Source organism: Esox lucius, chromosome 11 (assembly GCF_011004845.1).
Source record: "Esox lucius isolate fEsoLuc1 chromosome 11, fEsoLuc1.pri, whole genome shotgun sequence".
Classification (NCBI taxonomy): domain Eukaryota; kingdom Metazoa; phylum Chordata; class Actinopteri; order Esociformes; family Esocidae; genus Esox; species Esox lucius.
The window spans coordinates 32,238,311-32,257,683 of NC_047579.1; the positions used below are offsets into that span (position 1 = coordinate 32,238,311).

The 19,373-nt window shown below is 43.1% G+C and overlaps 1 protein-coding gene across 3 annotated transcripts in view; it reads left to right on the top strand.

The window, feature by feature from the left end:
* Positions 1–19,373, top strand: part of cacna1ia (calcium voltage-gated channel subunit alpha1 Ia) — a 217,447-nt gene that overhangs the window by 109,520 nt on the left and 88,554 nt on the right. For 2 of the 3 annotated variants that reach the window (XM_020051158.3, XM_034295186.1), the window contains exons 3-4: positions 7,875–7,986; positions 14,671–14,804. In XM_020051158.3, coding sequence (XP_019906717.1) covers positions 7,875–7,986; positions 14,671–14,804 — 246 coding nt within the window. Of the gene's footprint in view, positions 1–3,858; positions 4,806–7,817; positions 7,987–14,670; positions 14,805–19,373 lie in introns of those variants that run through there. The other variant, XM_010893887.5, reaches the window with a different exon arrangement.

Genomic DNA, 19,373 nt, shown 5'->3' on the forward strand with positions numbered 1-19,373 from the left:
AACACATATGCAGGTTTGCTGGCACACACAGGCACACAGACATAACACACACCGTTTAGCTCCCCTCCACAAAGGCACCTTGTCTGATCCCGTTGCCGTAGCAACACGGCCAGGCTTGTCTTGAGAAACGTTCCCTTTCCCGCTCTGTAAACCTTCTGGGAGAGAGAGGTAGGCAGCCACATACGTTACCGCATCACCAGACAACCGCGCTCTCACTACGGCTACCGCAGCACCCCCATCGGTGTGTATGAATATATTGTGTAACTATCATATGATGTTATTTGTTCCTCTGTAATTGTCTCTGTCATCACTGTTCTCCATTCACTCACTCCCATGGTCTTTTAATAGGGAGAGTGTCAGCTTGGCTGATCTGTCTGGTAACTCGTAAACACTCACGGGACAGCTCAACAAGTAGTTCAGCAACAGTATGCTTTCTTAACATTTGTAAAAGTAGGTGACAGGCTCTTTTTATGCTCAAATGAGTTGGATTGAGTCTGATAGGAAAAAAAAAATCAACGTAGCTATTCTGAATATTTTTTTGTTGAAAGTATTCACTCCAGTTCTATGTCTTAGTGAGGAGTTTTTATGGAGGCTGTAGTGTCAGTATTTATAAAATAAAAATATGCACATTATCTACAAACATTTTTAGACTATCCCAAATGAGTGGTGGATAGTGTTCCTGTTGATACAGGAAATGCTCATTCTTTAAGCTAAACTGCAGTTAATTTTGACCTAATATATTTTCATGATAAGACAGATGACATTCTGTTCTGACTAAAGCTCTGCAGACAGCATCAACCTTAGCCTAGACTAGCGAACCACCACAATGGCCCAAAGTTACAAAGTAGAGGTGCTGAATCACTTAATCTGCTAGTTGGCAATTTAGCTAAAGTTACTGTATGGCTCTTAACCCAAGCTAAATGTAATTTGCTAGAACAAGTCTGGGACCAAATATTAAACGTTTGAATACAGTACAAAAGTGCAATCACTTCAAAACGTGGAAGTCGCATCTTCAAGTACAGAGCCAAAACCTACAACAGCATATGTTAATATGAGAGGTAGATTGCATAAGTATTTGTCCCATTACAACACTGTTGCATAACAAAGTGTTATATTTAAAATATGTGTACTTTTCCTATTAAAGCATGTTGGATACAAATAACATTTGGCCGTGGTTTCATACTTGAGTCTTCAATAAATCTGTAAAGGCTTTTGAGGTCAGAGAACACACAGCCATGTGTGCAATGCGAAATGGTTGTTGACCTTCATAAATATGGCAATGGCTATAGACAATAAAAAACCACGTCTCACTGACCATAGGATCAAGCTTTTGCAGCGTCAATCCCAGTCCTCGGTACTGAATGCCACTGAACGACAAGCCACGGCCAACGACTCCACAGTGGTGTGTAAACATTCCAAAAGACTCAGTGCTGTTGTTATGTTGGCCAGGGGAGGATGCCTGGAGGGGAAATAAATGTAGGGGTGCCAATAATCGTGACACAGGTTTTTGCAAAAAATACTTATTTAGTTCAGAATTTGTTTATTTCTTTGAACAATTTGCCCTCCTTACAAGTTTAGATTTCAGTGTAAGATGAAGCTGCTCATCATGTTGTCCAATAATATATAATAATCTATTTATTTGCTTCTGGCTCTAATACACTGATCCAAAAAATTCACGGAACATTTAAATCACACATCTGGTCTTGGTGAAGGAAATATATTAGATCAGTCTTTACTGTACATTGTGTAATTCGTTGAGAACTAAATTATGTCCAATGGAATCCAAAATCACCAACTGAGGGCTGGATTCAAATTCACACCGAAAATCGAAGTAAATCATTGAAATCACAGGCTGTTCCAACTTGGGAGGATTTCATCCTGGCAACTCATAATGTGCCTCAGTAGTGTGTATGGCCCCCACGTGCCTGTGTGTACTCCTGACAAAGTCTGGGCATCCGTGAGCTCCTGGACAGTCTGTGGGGCTACTTGGTGGCATCGGATGCACTAATACATAACATCCCAGAGGTTCTCAATTGGATTCAGGTCTGGGGAACATGAGGGCCAATGGCATCAAGGCCTTCGTCATCTAGGAACTGCCTACACACCCTGGCCACATGAGGCTGGGCATTGTCCTGCACCAGGAGGAACCCAGGGCCCACTGTACCAGTGTAAGGTCTGACAAAGAGTCTGAGGATTTCATCCCGCTACCTAACAGCAGTCAGGGTACCACGGGCTAGCACTTGGAGGTCTGTGCGACCATCCAAGCATATGCATCCCCAGACCATCACTGACCCACCACCCAACCGGTCATGCTGGATGATGTTGCAGGCAGCATAATGGTCTCCAGACCCTTTCACATCTGTCACATGTGCTCAGTGTGAACCTGCTGTCATCTGTGAAGAGGAGGGGGCCGCCTGTGGCAGACCTGCCAATTCTGGTGTTCTCTGGCGAATGCCAATCGAGCTGCACAGTGTTGGGATGTGAACACAGGTCCCACTAGAGGACGTCGGGCCCTCATGTCACCCTGATGGAGTCTGTTTCTGACAGTTTGGTCAGGAACATACACCCCAGTAGCCTGCTGAAAGTCATTTTGTAGGACTCTGGCAGAATAAGGGTTAAGATTAGTAAAAGCAGACCTTTGATGTCCCCATTTAGATAGCTTAGTAAATTGTGTGTGTGTGTGTGTGCGTGCATGTGTGTGCATGTGTGTTTTGTATGTAATATATGTATGAGCAGATATTGAGTATATCTCATATCCTAATCACAACCCTAAACTTTAGATTAAAACAGTATCTTCCCTTGTAAGTTGTCAACATTCTACTGGTTTTAATATTCTATAGTCCACACTTACAAATGCTTGCTCAAATACAAAACAGCTGTATGTGCAGTTCCACCTCTGGGACCTTAATCTCTGTCCCCACTGTCCATTACCTGCTGTTCCGAAGTGTTCCGACAGCAGTGCTTCCTCCACCTTACTCTTTATCTTCTCCAGCCCAGCCATGACCTCTCTAGACTTCAGCCACACTTATGTGGTCCTTAGTCCGGATCTCTGTAAAAAACGAAACAAATAAAAATATTCTTTATCAGAAAAGAGAAGAGGGTACAGCAATGTCTCTATAAGGAAGCGTTTTTGTTTCTGTACATTATGCCATGCTACATAAAGTTCATATGCTGTATGTAGATATGTGTGCACTGTTCCTTTCATGTGTGTCTCTGATCTGTGTGTCAGTACAGTGGGGGAAGTATCCATCTGTGCAAAATGCATTTCTGTGACGAAGATTGTTTTTTTTTACATAACCATTATTCAAATTGGTTATCATATTTTGGATAGAGGTAGGATTTACTGTTTTGTCCAACTTGCAAATATTGTGCAGAATATCTCCGTATTTTAATGAATCTGGGGCATGAAAAGCCAAAACATTTGTTGGAAAGTACATCTTCTGAGGCAATGTTGGAGTGAACAAAGTACATCTATTGCTGAGGCAGGCAGACTAGCAGCGTCTTAGCTTAGACCACCCCCACCGCAGCACTTCTTACAGGCTTTAAAGATGGCTATGTTTGCCCTGTTTGTTCTGTGGCATCTCCACTTTGTAGAAATAGGAGGGAGAGAACTGCAAAAACGTGTGTGTTTTATTATCTGGGTGGGGACAATAAAAATCCCTACAAGAAAAGTAAAGCAAGGAAGATTTGAAATGTTTCCAGGCATATTTCTTTTGGTGCCCTCAAAGATTGTAAATCAAATGTGTGTATATGTGTGTGTGTGTGTGTGTGTGTGTGTGTGTTTGTTGATTGTTTGGAGGTGTGATAGGCACAGGTTAATGATGTCACTATGAAAACACTGGGTCATAATGTGTATTGATGAAAGATGAGTGATTATGTGCACACAAACTCACACACACCACCTTTAATGTGTCTCTCCTCTAGCCATATTTTCCTTAAACACACCCACTTCCGTATCCAAGTAGAAAACACATTATGGTAATGCAGTGCACACTAAATCTGTGTCCTACATGATTCACCATAGTGCGCTGCTGTTGACCGAGCCAAGAGTAGTGGAATATTTAGGAGATAAGGTGTGAATTGGAACGTACAGAGACTTGGAACTATGGCTGCTGGGAATATGTCATTAAAACAAAAACAAATGAAAAAGCACTCAGCTAAAAAATTAGTTTCACGCATACCATACGTTTTTCTGTTCCAGTTCTGTCTGGCTTCTGGTGATTACACTAATTGTATTCTGCCTAAAAAAAAAAATCTCAGAACGTCAGAAGGATGACAAGAGAGAGGTGGAAGAGGGGGCATGGTGAAGGGAATGAGGAGCCAATAAAAGGACAGACCCAAAGAGAGGAGTGACAGTAAGAAAAAGGACAGTTTGATTTTTGTGATGTGGAAATAGAGCTTCTAATAGTGGCAGGGTGAGAACAAGAGGGATGTAGGGAAGTAAGTGGTGAATAAGACCCAGTGCCACAGCGCAGTAGCAAATGGATCATGTAAAAAGCGTAAACACAGATAAATGGACAGGGGAACGATTAAGAGATGGAGGAAACGAGGACATAGAGAGACATGTTCAGATTAGTTGTACACATTGACAAGGAACTACATGACTCTCTACACAGAGCTAATCCCCCTTGCTGGAGCCCATCTTCTAATCCCATCCCCGACCTTATACAGTTGAAGATCTGGTATGCCAGTATGGGGGTGGTTGGGACGGTACGTTAACATGTCGGCGATCCTGTCACAGAAGCCCCACTGGATCACTGTTCGCCAGCTGTGATCAGCCCCAGGAGCTCCAGGATATGGCCAGGGTGAAAACACTAGTGAGTCACACCATACCCCTTCTAATGAGACACACCTCACCCTTTTCTGGGGAGTTATACCTCACCCCTTCTAGTGAGACACCTGCTCCAGTATTGACATACAAAATAGGATTTTGGCTTCAGATGTGTCTGTGTCCATAGTGACATTGGGGTAATATATTTCACATTAATATTGTAACATATTTTGCGTTGGGAAGAGCGGGGTAATATACCCCTTCTGACCAATCACAGCATGCAAACTTTAAGCAAACCAGAAAATAAATAATGTGTGTGAAACTTTTTTTTCAGAAAACAATGATTACCCCCTAGGTACATTTTAGAGTGGCCTTTTATTGTGGCCAGCCTAAGGCACACCTGTGCAATAATCATGCTGTCTAATCCGCATCTTGATATGCCACCCCTGTGAGGTGGATGGATTATCTTGGCAAAGGAGAAGTGCTCACTAACACAGATTTAGACAGATTTGTAAATACAATATTTGAGAGAAATAGGCCTTTTGTGTACGTAGAGAAAGTCTTAGATTTTTTAGTTCAGCTCATGATAAATGGGGTTAAAAACCAAAGTGTTGTGTTTATAATTTTGTTCAAGCAAGCAAGTTTATTTATATAGCACAATTCATACATCGAAGCAATTCAATGTGCTTTACACAGACAAATATATGAAAGTACATAAAATGACATAAAAACAAATGAAAACATCAAAACAAATGAAAGCATCATAATAATAAAAATATACAATTAAAACTGGGATAAAAACATAGGAAGCTATAAGGCTAAACAGTGTGGTTAAGTTTAAGGGCTCAGTCATAGGCGCGTGAAAAGAGAAGTGTTGTTAACCTGGATCTAAAAATGGATACGTTTGGGGCATGTCTAAGATCTTCTGGTAGTTTATTCCAGTTGTGTACAGCATAAGTGCTAAACGTAGCTTCTCCATGTTAAATATTGACGCTGGGCTCTACTAGCTGACCTGTGTTCATGGATTTAAGAGCCCTGCTCAGTTTATATTCTTCAAACATATCAGAAATGTATTCGGGTCCTAAACCATTCAGGGATTTATAAACTAAAAGCACCACTTTGAAATTAACTGGAAGCCAATGCAAAGATTTAAGAACCGGAGTGATGTGCTCTGTTCTCTTGGTCCTGGTTAACATTCTAGCAGCAGCATTCTGAATGAGCTGCAGTTGTTTTACAGTCTTTTTCAGGAGTCCAGTTAAGAAGCCATTACAGTAGTCAACCCTACTAGAGATAAAAGCATGGATGAGCTTCTCTTGGTCTTTTTGGCACACCAAGCCTTTGATTCTGGCTATATTCTTTAGATGATAGTTTTGGTGACCGCTTTGATATGACTGTTAATTGTGAGGTCTGAGTCTATCAGAACACAAAGATTACGCACTTGATCACTCTATCAGATTCATGATTACCAATAGTGACAAAGTAACTATTGTCTAAGAGACCGTTTGAGGTCACAAAATTGCTGAGTTGATTGGAAACAACCTTCTCAATGATATTGGCTATAAAAGGGAGATTTGATACAGGTCTATAGTTGTTCATTATAGATGCATCCAGTGTTCTCTTTTTTAATAGGGGCTTAATGGCAGCTGTTTTTAGAGACGTTGGGAAAATGCCTGATTGCAGAGAGCCATTAACTATTTGCTGTATGTCCATTGTTATAGAGTTAAAAATTGTTAAAAAAAAGTCTGATGGCAGTGTTTCGAGACAGCAAGTGGAAGCTTTAAGATGTCGGACTGTTTCTTCTAGGAATTTTTGATCAATTGTATTAAAATGCGACATTATAACCAAGTTATGCCTTGGGGGTCGTGGTGATGGTACAGAGTCCTTGTTAGACTGTGTAGTTCTGATGTTCTGTCTAATACTTATAATGTTTTCACTAAAGAAACACGCAAATTCATTACATTTCACATTAGACATGAGTTCTGATGCTATCTGCTTTATTGGGTTTGTAAGCTTGTCGACCATGACAAATAGAGTGCGGGTATTGTTGATATTCTTGTTGATCATTCCCGATAAATGTTGCTGTCTGGCCCTGCGTAACTCATTGTTGAAGCTACAAAGGCTTTGTTTATAGATGTCATAGTGAAGTTGAAGTTTAGTTTTATTACTGAGGGAAAAATATATCAATTTGACATACATAGCTTTTGAACTAAAGAACACATTGGGAAGCTGTTTTCACAGTTGTACATGCTGGAAACATGATCTGCCCAGTGGGTTTGAGTTGCTTTGAGGTCCGAAGTTGTTGATGTACAGAACGTCATCCACCCTGGTACCATGCTGGTACGCCCACGGAACCATTACTGGGACGAGAAGAGAGAGAGGTGAACTAAGGGAAAAGAGAAAAGGGGAGAGCAGGGGGAGAGAAAGCAGGAGGTAGAAGGGCAAGAGGAGAAACCGTTTGGGAGAGTGAGAGAATGGAGGGAGGCGTGGTGCTAGATATGGAGGAACAAATGGAACAAATCAGAGAGAGAGAAAGAAAGAAGGACAGAGAGATGAAATTGTAGATACTGTCCTTCATGGACCTGAGGCTGATGCTGGAGTGTATGCAACAGTGGATTTCTGCTTTATGCATACGCCCCCTAATTATCTCCTGAGGATAACACGCTTTCTGTTAAACACACCTCTCTGTACTCTCTCCCTGCACACACACACACACACACACTGAAATGCCAGCACACCTCCAGCAGATCCCCCAAACGATTCCTCTCTTGACTCGTTCCTAGCTTGAGGCACCTGAAGTTCAAAAGGACAATGTTCAGAAAGTACAAATGAAGCAGAAACAGAAACATAATGGCAGAGGCTGTAAATTGTTATATGGTGATTAGCTCTGATAAGGAAATGGGGGAGCAGGGAATGGGGAGTCTGCGCGTGCGCTGAGCTGCGTGTGCTTTCAGATGATATCCGTCTTATATCTGCCTATCTCTCTCTATCTGTCTGTCACTCTGTCATTCGATCTATCCATGTGTCTGTCTGTATGTCTGTTTCTCAGTTTGTTTGCATGGGATTGAACTGGCTGTTTTATCCCTTGACCCACTGCTTTGTCTACGTGGTTTGAGAGGATCAGTATCATGGTGATCCTGCTGAACTGTGTGACCCTGGGTATGTACCAGCCCTGTGAGAACATCGACTGTACCTCGGACCGCTGCCACATTCTACAGGTCAGTACACCACGGTCATTCCCTCGTCCCCTTTCTCTTCCTCCAGTCCTCTCTTTCTTACGCTCTCTGTCTCCTCTCCAATCTCTCTCTTTCTCCCGCTCTTGTTATACAGCCTACAAGGGCTCTGTGTGTGTGGTGTGTGTAGAATTAGCACTTATGCAACTTGAAGCAATGAGGAAATTAGGTCTCAGCTACAGTGGGGAGAACAAGTATTTGACACACAGCCGATTTTGCAGGTTTTCCCACTTACAAAGCATGTAGAAGTCAGTCATTTTTATCAAAGGTACTCTTCAACTGTGAGTGACGGAATCTAAAACAAAAATCCAGAAAATCACATTGTATGATTTTTAAGTAATTAATTTGCATTTTATTAATTTGCAAGTATTTGATACTTCAGAAAAGCAGAACTTAATATTTGGTACAGAAACCTTTGTTTGCAATTACAGAGATCATACGTTTCCTGTAGTTTTTGACCAGGTTGGCACACACTGCAGCACTCCTCCATACAGACCTTCTCCAGATCCTTCAGGTTTTCGGGGCTATCGCTGGGCAATACAGACTTTCAGCTCCCTCCTAAGATTTTCTGTTGGGTTCAGGTCTGGAGACTGGCTAGGCCACTCCAGGACCTTGAGATGCTTCTTACGGAGCAACTCCTTAGTTGCCCTGGCTGTGTGTTTTGGGTCATTGTCATGCTGGGGTTGTACTCATCCTTCTTCTTTCTCCAAACACGGCGAGTGGACTTTGGACCAAAAAGCTCTATTTTTGTCTCATCAGACCACATGACCTTCTCCCATTCCTCCTCTGGATCATCCAGATGGTCATTGGCAAACTTCAGACGGCCTGGACATGCGCTGGCTTGAGCAGGGGGACCTTGACGGCGTAATGTGTTACTAATGATTTTCTTTGAGACTGTGGTCCCAGCTCTTTTCAGGTCATTGGCCAGGTCCTGCCGTGTAGTTCTGGGCTGATCCCAAACCTTCCTCATGATCATTGATGCCCCACGAGGTGAGATCTTGCATAGAGTCCCAGACCGAGGGAGATTGACCTTGAACTTTTCTAATAATTGCGCCAACAGTTGTTGCCTTCTCACCAAGCTGCTTGCCTATTGTCCTGTAGCCCCTCCCATCCTTGTGCAGGTCTGCAATTTTATCCCTGATGTCCTTACACAGCTCTCAGATCTTCGCCATTGTGGAGAGGTTGGAGTCTGTTAGATTGAGTGTGTGGACAGGTGTCTTTTATACAGGTATCAAGTTCAAACAGGTGCAGTTAATACAGGTAATGAGTGGAGAACAGGAGGGCTTCTTAAAGAAAAACTAACAGGTCTGTGAGAGGCAGAATTCTTACTGGTTGGTAGGTGATCAAATACTTATGTCATGCAATAAAATGCAAATTCATTATTTAAAAATCATACAATGTGATTTTCTGGATTTTTGTTTTAGATTCCGTCTCTCACAGTTGAAATGTACCTATGATAAAAATGACAGACCTCTACATGCTTTGTAAGTGGGAAAACCTGCAAAATCGGCAGTGTATCAAATACTTGTTCTCCCCACGTATATGTTATTGGAGACTGACATGTATTGTCAATCATCCAATGTCATGTTGTTACTCTAATACCAAAAAAGAACATTTGAATTAACTGTCAAAATTGTCAATCTGGGAAGCGTTGATGGCTCTCCGACAAATTACTTTGCTACAAAGTGCTCGGCCGGTTCCCGCTCCCCCACTTCTCTCCACTCACCACACCAGCATGTCTTCAGACTCTCAGTGACGCTGATGTGACTGATGTTGAAGACACTGCATTACGTGGGCTGAGCATCTATTACATCATTTCGAGGGCGATCACATAATTCACACTGCAATATCAGATGCATTTCAAGGTCCTTCAAATGTACCCTATTTTGCGTTCACCCGAATAATAAAAGACTGCCCCACAGGAAAATCCATCCATTACATTGTGTAGTAAAAGTCAGTGGCTTCCTCCACTCATCCAGAGCTAACTCGATGTTAAAATGAAGTCTTCCAGTTTAATCAATTTCTTGTCATTGACTAGTCCATATTAGACCAGTCCACAAAACAAAATAGAAAATATCTTTGAGTTTAGGTATCTAGCTTTCATGGTCCCATTCAGTCCTAATTACACACTCAAGTCAATTCCGGGAACAAGATGGACAGCGGATGAGCATGACTCAGTGGACTTTGGCCTGTTATCCAGCTTGCGGATAACGAGCGGGACCTCATCACAGGGTGCTGCCTAGACACCACTGTAGATCAGGGGCCAGAGCTGCGGAAGGAGAGCCAGAAGCCACGGAGGATGATGTGGAAGAAGATGAGGGAAATGTAGAGGGAAAAGAAGAGGACCATGAAGTCGGGAGGCAACGCTACCCCATGCTGCCTGCTGGCGTACGGCGGTTTTGGTGGACCCCTCGCAAGAAACAAACAGCGCTGGAAAAGACCTGTTGACGAATAACGGACATGCCCGCTTCTCACTGACCTGGTTTTTTTTTCGGAGCCAAGGTGTGCGTGTGGCCCTTAAACACCTTGTGGGCCTCCCTGCTGTGTGGGGGCTGACAGCAACGTTGTCTTCTCCGATTCTCTGCCCTAGCAATTCAGGAGCCAAGGAGGGGAATGACAGCCAGCTGAGGAAAGGTAAAGAGGCCGTCTAAGCAACAAGTGTCCGCACTCATTCCTTCCAACCTGCAGATACGACGCGGCCACAGCAGGAGAGTGTCAGCAGAATGTTTGGGATTTCTCCCTCTCCTCCTCCACCACTTACTTTAACGAAATATCCTCCTGGGCCTTAAACACTCGTTTTGTGTCTGCTCACTATGTCTCCCCATTGCAATATATAAATGGGAATTTCCATAAAAGATACTCTACATTTATAAGGAAACTAGCTCCGCCAGAAGATGGTGAGGGTAAAGAGACGGTCTGGAAGTAATGTATGGCACAAGGAACAGATGGACTAAAACACTTTCATTACCAGGACTTCTATCAAAACATCTTTGTACGACCTTATGCACTGTAAACCCAAATAAGTTGGCAGAACTCAAAAATGTAAGACAATCCGTTGCCTTAATGATAAAATGAAGTCCGAAGTTTGCAGAACTTACAAGTTAAAGGCAATTCATAGTAAAGTATTACATGACATTTTAACAGATGTTGTGTTTTATATGCTACAATGTTAAATGAGTATATCTTGAGACATTATGCATGCTGAAATGACTGGACTTGAACTTCTATTATATAACATATTTGTTTGACACTATGCACCTTATAATTTTGATCTCTCTTGTGTTATTCGTTTTAAATACTATTGGAAGCTTTAGCCTGAACACTACAAACCTTGCATTACCATCAGCACCATGTCAAAGTCGCATTCTACCTGCAGCACCAGAATTCCTGAAATCCCATTTCTTTCAGTCAGACTCTCATTCACAAGACAAAATTAACATGCGCATGTCATCCGACGAGAATTATACTTCAGCTGCCATTAGACATGATGTGACGCAATGCAAGTAGGACAGCAGCTGTCATTTATTTTAAAAGAGGCGTTCCTTGACTGCTGAGGGCAAGGCCATACGCTCAATGTAGCTTCTACGTTAACTGTAACCACTCTGATACCTCCAATCTTAAGTGTCAGTTTTAACCCAACATTTTTGAACCACCATCACCATTTGTAACCACGCAAGTGCGGTTCAGAATAGCTAAACCAAGCTAGATTTCTCTGTACTATGTCAGATTTTAATGGGAAACTGGGAGATCTTGTTAAATGTTTGACAGCATTCGCACCACTAATGAGTATGTGTCTGCACGTGTCCTTTCCTGCTTGGTGCATCATGGCCCTATTTTGACAGGATTTCTCAAATCAGCCCTTTTTAAAACACACAAACCAAAGTCCCCTGCTGAATGAATGCTATGAATAAGAAACTAGACACGAAGTGGTCAAGTTACAGAGTCTAAATGCTATGAATGATAGATGAGCCAGCATCTTTAGAGGATGAGAAATCAAGTTTGCTCACCGCAGACATACACACTGAGGTAGAAAGACATCACAAGCAGGAAACCTCCCCAGTACTCTGTGAAGCACCCAAAAGTATGCTAGCCTTCTGGCTTCAAAGAAGAGGTCCTTCCTCAGATCCAATCAGTAGGAAGGAAAAGTGTACAGGTGCATCTCAAAAATGTGAATATTGTGGAAAAGTTCATATATTCTAGATTCATTCCACGTAAAGTGAAGCATTTCAATACTTTTTTGTTTCAGTCTTGATGATTACGGCTTACAGCACATGCAAATAAAAAATCCAGAACCTCAAAATTTACAAAACATAAATGTCAACCTGAGAAGAGCTCTAATTAGCGAATTAACTACCTGAGCCTTCAATCTCTGTCTGGTTCAGTTCACACGACCACAATATGGGAAAGACTGCTGACTGGCAGTTGTCAAGACACTCGCTGACACCCTCCTCGAGGAGGGTGAGCCACAGAAGGTCATTCCTGAAAGTGCTGTCTGTTCGCAGAGTGCTGTGTCAAAGCCTATTCATGGAAAGTTGACTGGAAGGGAAAAGTGTGGTAGGAAAAGGTGCACAAGCAACAGGGATGACCGCAGACTTGAGAGGATTGTCAAGCAAATTCAAGAACTTGGGGGAGCTTCACAAGGAGTGGACTGAGGCTGGAGTCAGTGCATCAAGAGCCACCATGCACAGACGTGTCCAGGAAATGGACATTCCTAGTGTCAAGCCACTCCTGAACCAGAGACAACATCAGAAGCGTCAAACCTGGGAGAAGGAGAAAAATAACTAGACCGTTGCTCAGTGGTCCGAAGTCCTCTTTTCAGATGAAAGTGAATCGTGCATTTCATTTGGAAATCAAGGTCCCAGAGTCTCGAGGAAGAGTGTAGAGGAAAATAATCTACGTTGCTTGAAGTCTAGTGTGAAGTTTCCACAGTCAGTGATGATTTGGGGTGCCATGTCATCTGCTGGTTGTTGGTCCACTGTGTTTTATCATGTCCAGAGGTCAATGCAGCCGTCTACCTGGAGATTTTAGGACACGTCAGGCTTCTATCTGCTGACAAGCTTTATGGAGATGCTGATTTCTTTTTCCAGCAGGACTTGGGACCTGCCCACAGTGCCAAAACGACTGGTAACGGGTTTGCTGCCTGTGGTATTACTTTGATTGGCCAGCCAACTTGCCAACTTGCCTGTGCCTATGGGGTATTATCAAGAGGAAAATGTGATACACCAGTCCCAACAACACTGACGAGCTGAAGGCCACTATCAAAGCGACCTGGGCTTCCATAACACCTCAGTAGTGCCACAGGCTGATTGCCTCCATGCCATGCCACACTGATGCAGTAATTTGTGCAAAAGTAGCCCCGACCAAGTATTGAGTGTATAAATTAACATACTTAGGAAACGTTAGCATTAGCTGTTAATTAGCTGATTAGAGCTCTTCTCAGGTCGACATTTCTATATTATACATTTTTTATTCTAATATTTTATTTCCATGAGCTGTAAGCCGTAGACATCAACATTGAAACAAAAGAGGCTTTAAATATTTCACTTTGTGAAATTAATCGAGAATAAATGGTGTCACTTTTTGATTTGAATTACGGGAAAAAAAGAACTTTTCCACGATATTCTAATTGTGTGAGATGCACCTATATATAGGTTTCCATAGTGAAAATATGCTATATGGTTAAAACAAAGTTTCATTATATACTATACAGTATTGACGGGATCCACAGAGACAGTTTCAGGCAAAGCAGGGATAATTACGGGAATCCAGAGATTGTGTACGTTTATGGATTGAGTTTCTAAGAGAACAGTAAAGACAATGGAGTATGAGTGGGCTGGGTGGTGAAAGATGATCTCTGTCTCTCACACTCTTTGTCACTCTCGCTATCTCTCTCTGCTATTCTCATTCTCATTCTCTCTCTCTCTCTCTCTCTCTCTCTCTGCTGTGTGTGTGTATGTGTGCGTCTTTCCGTGTGCTTGTATGTGTGTTTGAGGGACCTTACATTATCTCATCAAAATGATTAGCTCTCCAATCAAGCCCAGACTCCGCTGAGTGACACATTTGAATCTCTCTCTGGACCAAATAACAGCTTTTTAATCACTACAGTATAAAGGCTGGCTATGAATGGTTTAATAAGTAGGACAGAAAGGCATATCTGTTTCTCTCTCTCTAACACACACCCACAGACAACAAAGCAATTAATAACTCATTTGTAGGTTCATTACAGCAATGATTTCCAACTCCAGTCTTAATGTACCCTGACAAACACACCTTATTCAACTCCTTAAAGGGATTTATAATTGACTACTTCAATTAGGTATGATTGTCCAGGCTACTGTTGGGGGTAATGGAGGTCTGGAATTAGGAACCACAGTGTTAAAGTCCTGTTCGGATCTGAGGTAGAGATTTTCCATTACTAGGTTAGACAAAAAGTTGCCATGACCTTGGCAGGACATGGCACTGACAATTGTTTCTGAGCTAGTGTTGTTCTGAGGTCAGAGCAGGATAAAAAGTGTGGTACAGTTTGTGTGTGTGGGTGTGTGCGCGTGTGTATGTATGTTTGTGTACATGTATGTTTTGTTTATTTTCTTTGGTCAACTGGTATTTCAAGAGTTGATGTGCTTCATGTGCTTTCCTACAAATCTGACAAAAATCCCTCACCCCTTTCAGGCGTTCGACGCATTTATCTACATCTTCTTTGCATTGGAGATGGTGGTGAAGATGGTGGCGCTGGGAATCTTTGGGAGACGCTGTTATCTTGGCGACACCTGGAACAGACTAGACTTCTTCATCGTCATGTCTGGGTAAGATACTGACATCTACAGCCTTCTTCTTCATCGTCCTGTCATACACAATCTAGGACCTATTCTCCCTATTTACAGTTTGGATGGGAATTCAGTGGATAGCTGAGATCCGGCAAATATAGTCTGCTAATTAGTGGGAATAGATGATTCCATGTCCTGCTGGAAACAAATCCAGCATTTTGTTACAGGAACTTTCTCTTATCACTTATGAAGTCCAAAACTCATGGTGGATGTGGCAGTGGTGTGAAATAGAGAGATACTGAGATACAGGCCTCTTCAGACTCACGTATCTCTTAGCTCTAGTATAGCCTGGCCGTTTGGTGGTTTGTCTTTTGTTTACCCTTCATAAGTTCTCTCCTGTCAAAACCAGGCTGATTTAAAAGGCTCGAAGGCGAACTGGTAAAAATGTGCTTTGATGTTGGCGGTTTGATGTAGTTGTCAACATCAGTGGAGGTCATATAGATGGGTCCACAATCACTTGCACACATGCAAATACACACAGTCTTCCTCTCCCTCTACTTTCTCTGTCTTGTGGTTTTCACTGTCGGGCTCTCTTGAATGTGACATCATGTATTTTGACACCACTTTAATTGGAATTTTGAAAAGGTAGTTGGAAAGGTGTTTTGTGAAAGCAGATGAGCCAAACATGGTATTGCCAGAACTGAGCTAATTGAACGGATCTGTGTGTGCGTGCGTATGTGTGTGCGTGCGCGTGTGTGTGGTTGGGTTAGAAGAGTGAGTAAAGAGCTTATTAAAATGCATTAGCTCAGCCTGTTTTGACTTTATCCCCATCATACTTTACTGTTGTCACCAGTCATGTCACACACAAACACACACTCTTCAGGTATGTAAAAAGGATAAGGAGAAAGACAGAGGATTAGCGCCATAACAGAATTACTAGATGACATTCATCTTCATTTGAGTTGAGCAGTACACCTCCAAAGACTGCCGAGGAGAGGTGATTGAAGTGTGTGTTTGTGTTTTTTTTTTGTTGAGTTCCTCTGTCATAGTATTTCATTAGTAGGCATTAGCTTAGCGACCAGGCTAATTGAGTTGGTTTGTGGCCCAGTTTGGGTCAAACAGTCCCCATAATGTCAGTGTCCACTACACACCACCTATAGGGTCCCTGTCCACTACACACTACCTATAGGGTCCCTGTCCACTACACACTACCTATAGGGTCCTGGTCCTCTACACACTACCTATAGGGTCCCTGTCCTCTACACACCTATAGGGTCCCTGTCCTCTACACACTACCTATAGGGTCCTGGTCCTCTACACACTACCTATAGGGTCCCTGTCCACTACACACTACCTATAGGGTCCCTGTCCACTACACACTACCTATAGGGCCCCGTTCCACTACACACTACCTATAGGGTCCCTGTCCACTACACACTACCTATAGGGTCCCTGTCCACTACACACTACCTATAGGGTCCCTGTCCACTACACTCTAACTATAAGGTCCTTTTCCACTACGCACTTCTTATTAGGTCCCCGTCCACTACACACTACGTATATAAGCTTCCTGATGAAAATGCAATTCCACATTCTCCCCATCTCCCAGGATACATCATTCTGAAGCTCCCTCACCTCACCCCAGGGACCCCCCCCCCCCCCTCGTGTTTCCCGTGGGTCTCTATGCCCCAGCTGCGGCCCAGTAGTCCACAGTGCTAAAGTACATGTCTGATCTGTCCATTGGCCCCACGGATTCTACTTTGATGATTTTTCGACTGGAGCAGCCAGGGACATACTGATTGACAAACCGATAGGGCTTATCCCTTTCACACTTGTGTCTATCTCTCTCCTCCTTGTGTGGTTTATTAAACCTTCTTGTCTGTCAATTTCTCAGCTTCATCCCCTTCTCTGTGTTTTCCATCTACCTACAGAATGTTTAGGTGTGATAGGTGACGTCTGATTGAAGGTGTTAGCACGTCGTCCTCTGTGCTTCTCTCTGCTTGTGTCTGTGCAGTGTGTGAGAGCGCTCCTACTCTGCTGATCCTGCCGCTCGCTGTGCTTTGGAGAATGGAGTGAGCTGAGCTATCTCTGAGTGCAGGCCCAGCTTACAGCTCCCACTGTGTGCATGCATGCAGACGCACACACACACACACACACAAACCCTGTGTCGGATCTCTCCCAACCCTACTGCTGTGGATTACCACTTCCTGGGGAGAGAGTAACACACAGGTTACAGCACAGAGGAAGGATACTGAAAATAACACTGACACACACATAGACATGCACACACTGACACACACACAGACATGCAAATATTGACACACACACACACACACACACACAGACATGCAAACACTGACACACACACTGACAAACACACACTGACACACACACAGACATGCAAACACAGACACACACACTGACACACACAGACTTACAAACATTGACACACACTGATACACATACACTGACAAACACACACTGACACACAAATAGACATGCAAAAATTGACATACACACTGACACACACACAGACAAGCAAACACTGACACACACACTGACACACACATGCTTGTCTTACCAGCTAGTCATAATTTGCCATGGTTTACTATACTAGTGAGGACATCTGGACCACACAAGTAAAGTACTGTAGTACATGCACATACACACACACACACACTCTTCCTCTCCCTCTCTCTCTAGACCATAGCCCACTGAAATACATAAAAGCGCAAGAGATGAAGGGACAGAGCCAAAAACAGAAGTGTGAAAAAGAGAGAACAATTAAATAGAGGAGGCCTGCGGCAGCTAGCTAATTACTCTAACAAACACACCAGCTGATTGATGTGTATAGGAACAGCTGCAGTCACACAGAGACAGACACGACTTGCACACCTCTCTCTCCAAACACACAGTCCATATTCATACAGCCTTTTACCCCCCTCCTTCCCCAGTGTTGTTCTGATTCAATTAGTCAAGCACTGAGCCCTCCAGGCATCCACACAGGGGCCTAGGAGGCTCGGAGAAGTTCAACTTGAGGTTTTTATGTGTATATCTATTCCCGCATACACACGCGTTTGCACGTATTTCTGTGTGAGGACCGTCTTGCCTGACCCAGAGCCACCGCAAACCATCAAACCAACGATCAAAAAGATTTGGTGTAAAATGTTTGCTTGTGTATAATGTGAGAGCATGTTGGGGGTGATGCAGGGCTGTTTCCCTTCGCAAGTCTTATTTTGCCCCAGTGACATTTCAATTGGCAGGCTGACATTTTTCTGCTGATCCTCCATTGGAGCTGAAATGACGAGGCCTGTCCAGCTCCCTGAATGGCCAGCCTCTAGGCAACACGGGTCAGATCCAGACTATGTGTAGGCGTGATGTGTGTGTGTGTCATCAGCGTAACCATGCATGTGTTAATGCCTGTCTGTGGACGCTTGTGTTGGGATCTGTGTGTGTGTAAAGAAGGACAATGGGCAATTATTATCACATGATCTATACATTTTCATAATCAGACTCATTTTGGTGAGCCTTTTGTTATTAAAATACAGTACTGTGCAAAGGTCTTAGGCACCTCAAAGTCGAACTAGGGAAATTTCTTGGGGTAGTAAATGTTTAATAACAAAAATACACACATATGTACTCAGGATGACAGTAGCTGTCTCTTCAGGAAACACCCCAACATCTCTTTTTTGAGACTGAGGGACAGTAGTGAATGTCCCAGTCATACCTAATACAGTTTTACTCTTAAATCGTAAACTCCATACGCTTCTGGTTTAGATTTTTCGCCCGTTCCAGAGATAAACTGCAGCACTTAACAACATTTTTGTTATATACATACCTTTCACCTTGCCGGCCCTGGGAGTCTATCCATCAACCTTACTGGTCTGATGCTTTAACCGCTAAGCTATCGTCTAATCCTCTTCATGACTCCAGGGCAAGGAAGTGAACAGCCAAGATCATTGTTGATCTCCCCAACACCGGCCACCCCTTTGTTCCAAATATCCGCAGGGCACGTGAGTATCATCTGTTGTTATTATGGCCACAATCACGTCCAAAATATCCTTCCACCTGAATAGTTTCTGCCCCCCTGCTGTGGTCCCCAGCAACCAACCATCTGTCCCACAGACTGGACCATGCTTACAATGTCTCGCCACCCAAGCAACCTTGAAAATGTTAACTAAACAGCTGCATTGTACGCAACTCAAAACACGAATCTGTCAACATCTGTTTGCATTTAAATAGCGTTGCAGTCGTGCACAGATCTTTCCACAGAACGGACCTGAGTGAATGATGCGTGTTGCGCAGTTAGAATGCGGGCACATGCAGGCAAACAGCAAATTTTTTGAGTCTGAGGGCGAAAAGCAATGGGGTAAGGCCCCTCTGTGGTCTGTCTGGATACGTGCCTGCATGTAAATATGTACATGTTTACCTATATTGACTGTGAATTCATAACCCATTGTTCACGCTTACCACTCAATGTGTATTCTTTGTGTTCATATGTGGAAGGTACATTTTAGAAAAGATTTGGATCACAGGGAGTTCCTGAAGAGACATCTTCTGTCATCTGAGACAGCTACTGTCATCCTTAGTAAAGACTGAAATAATTGA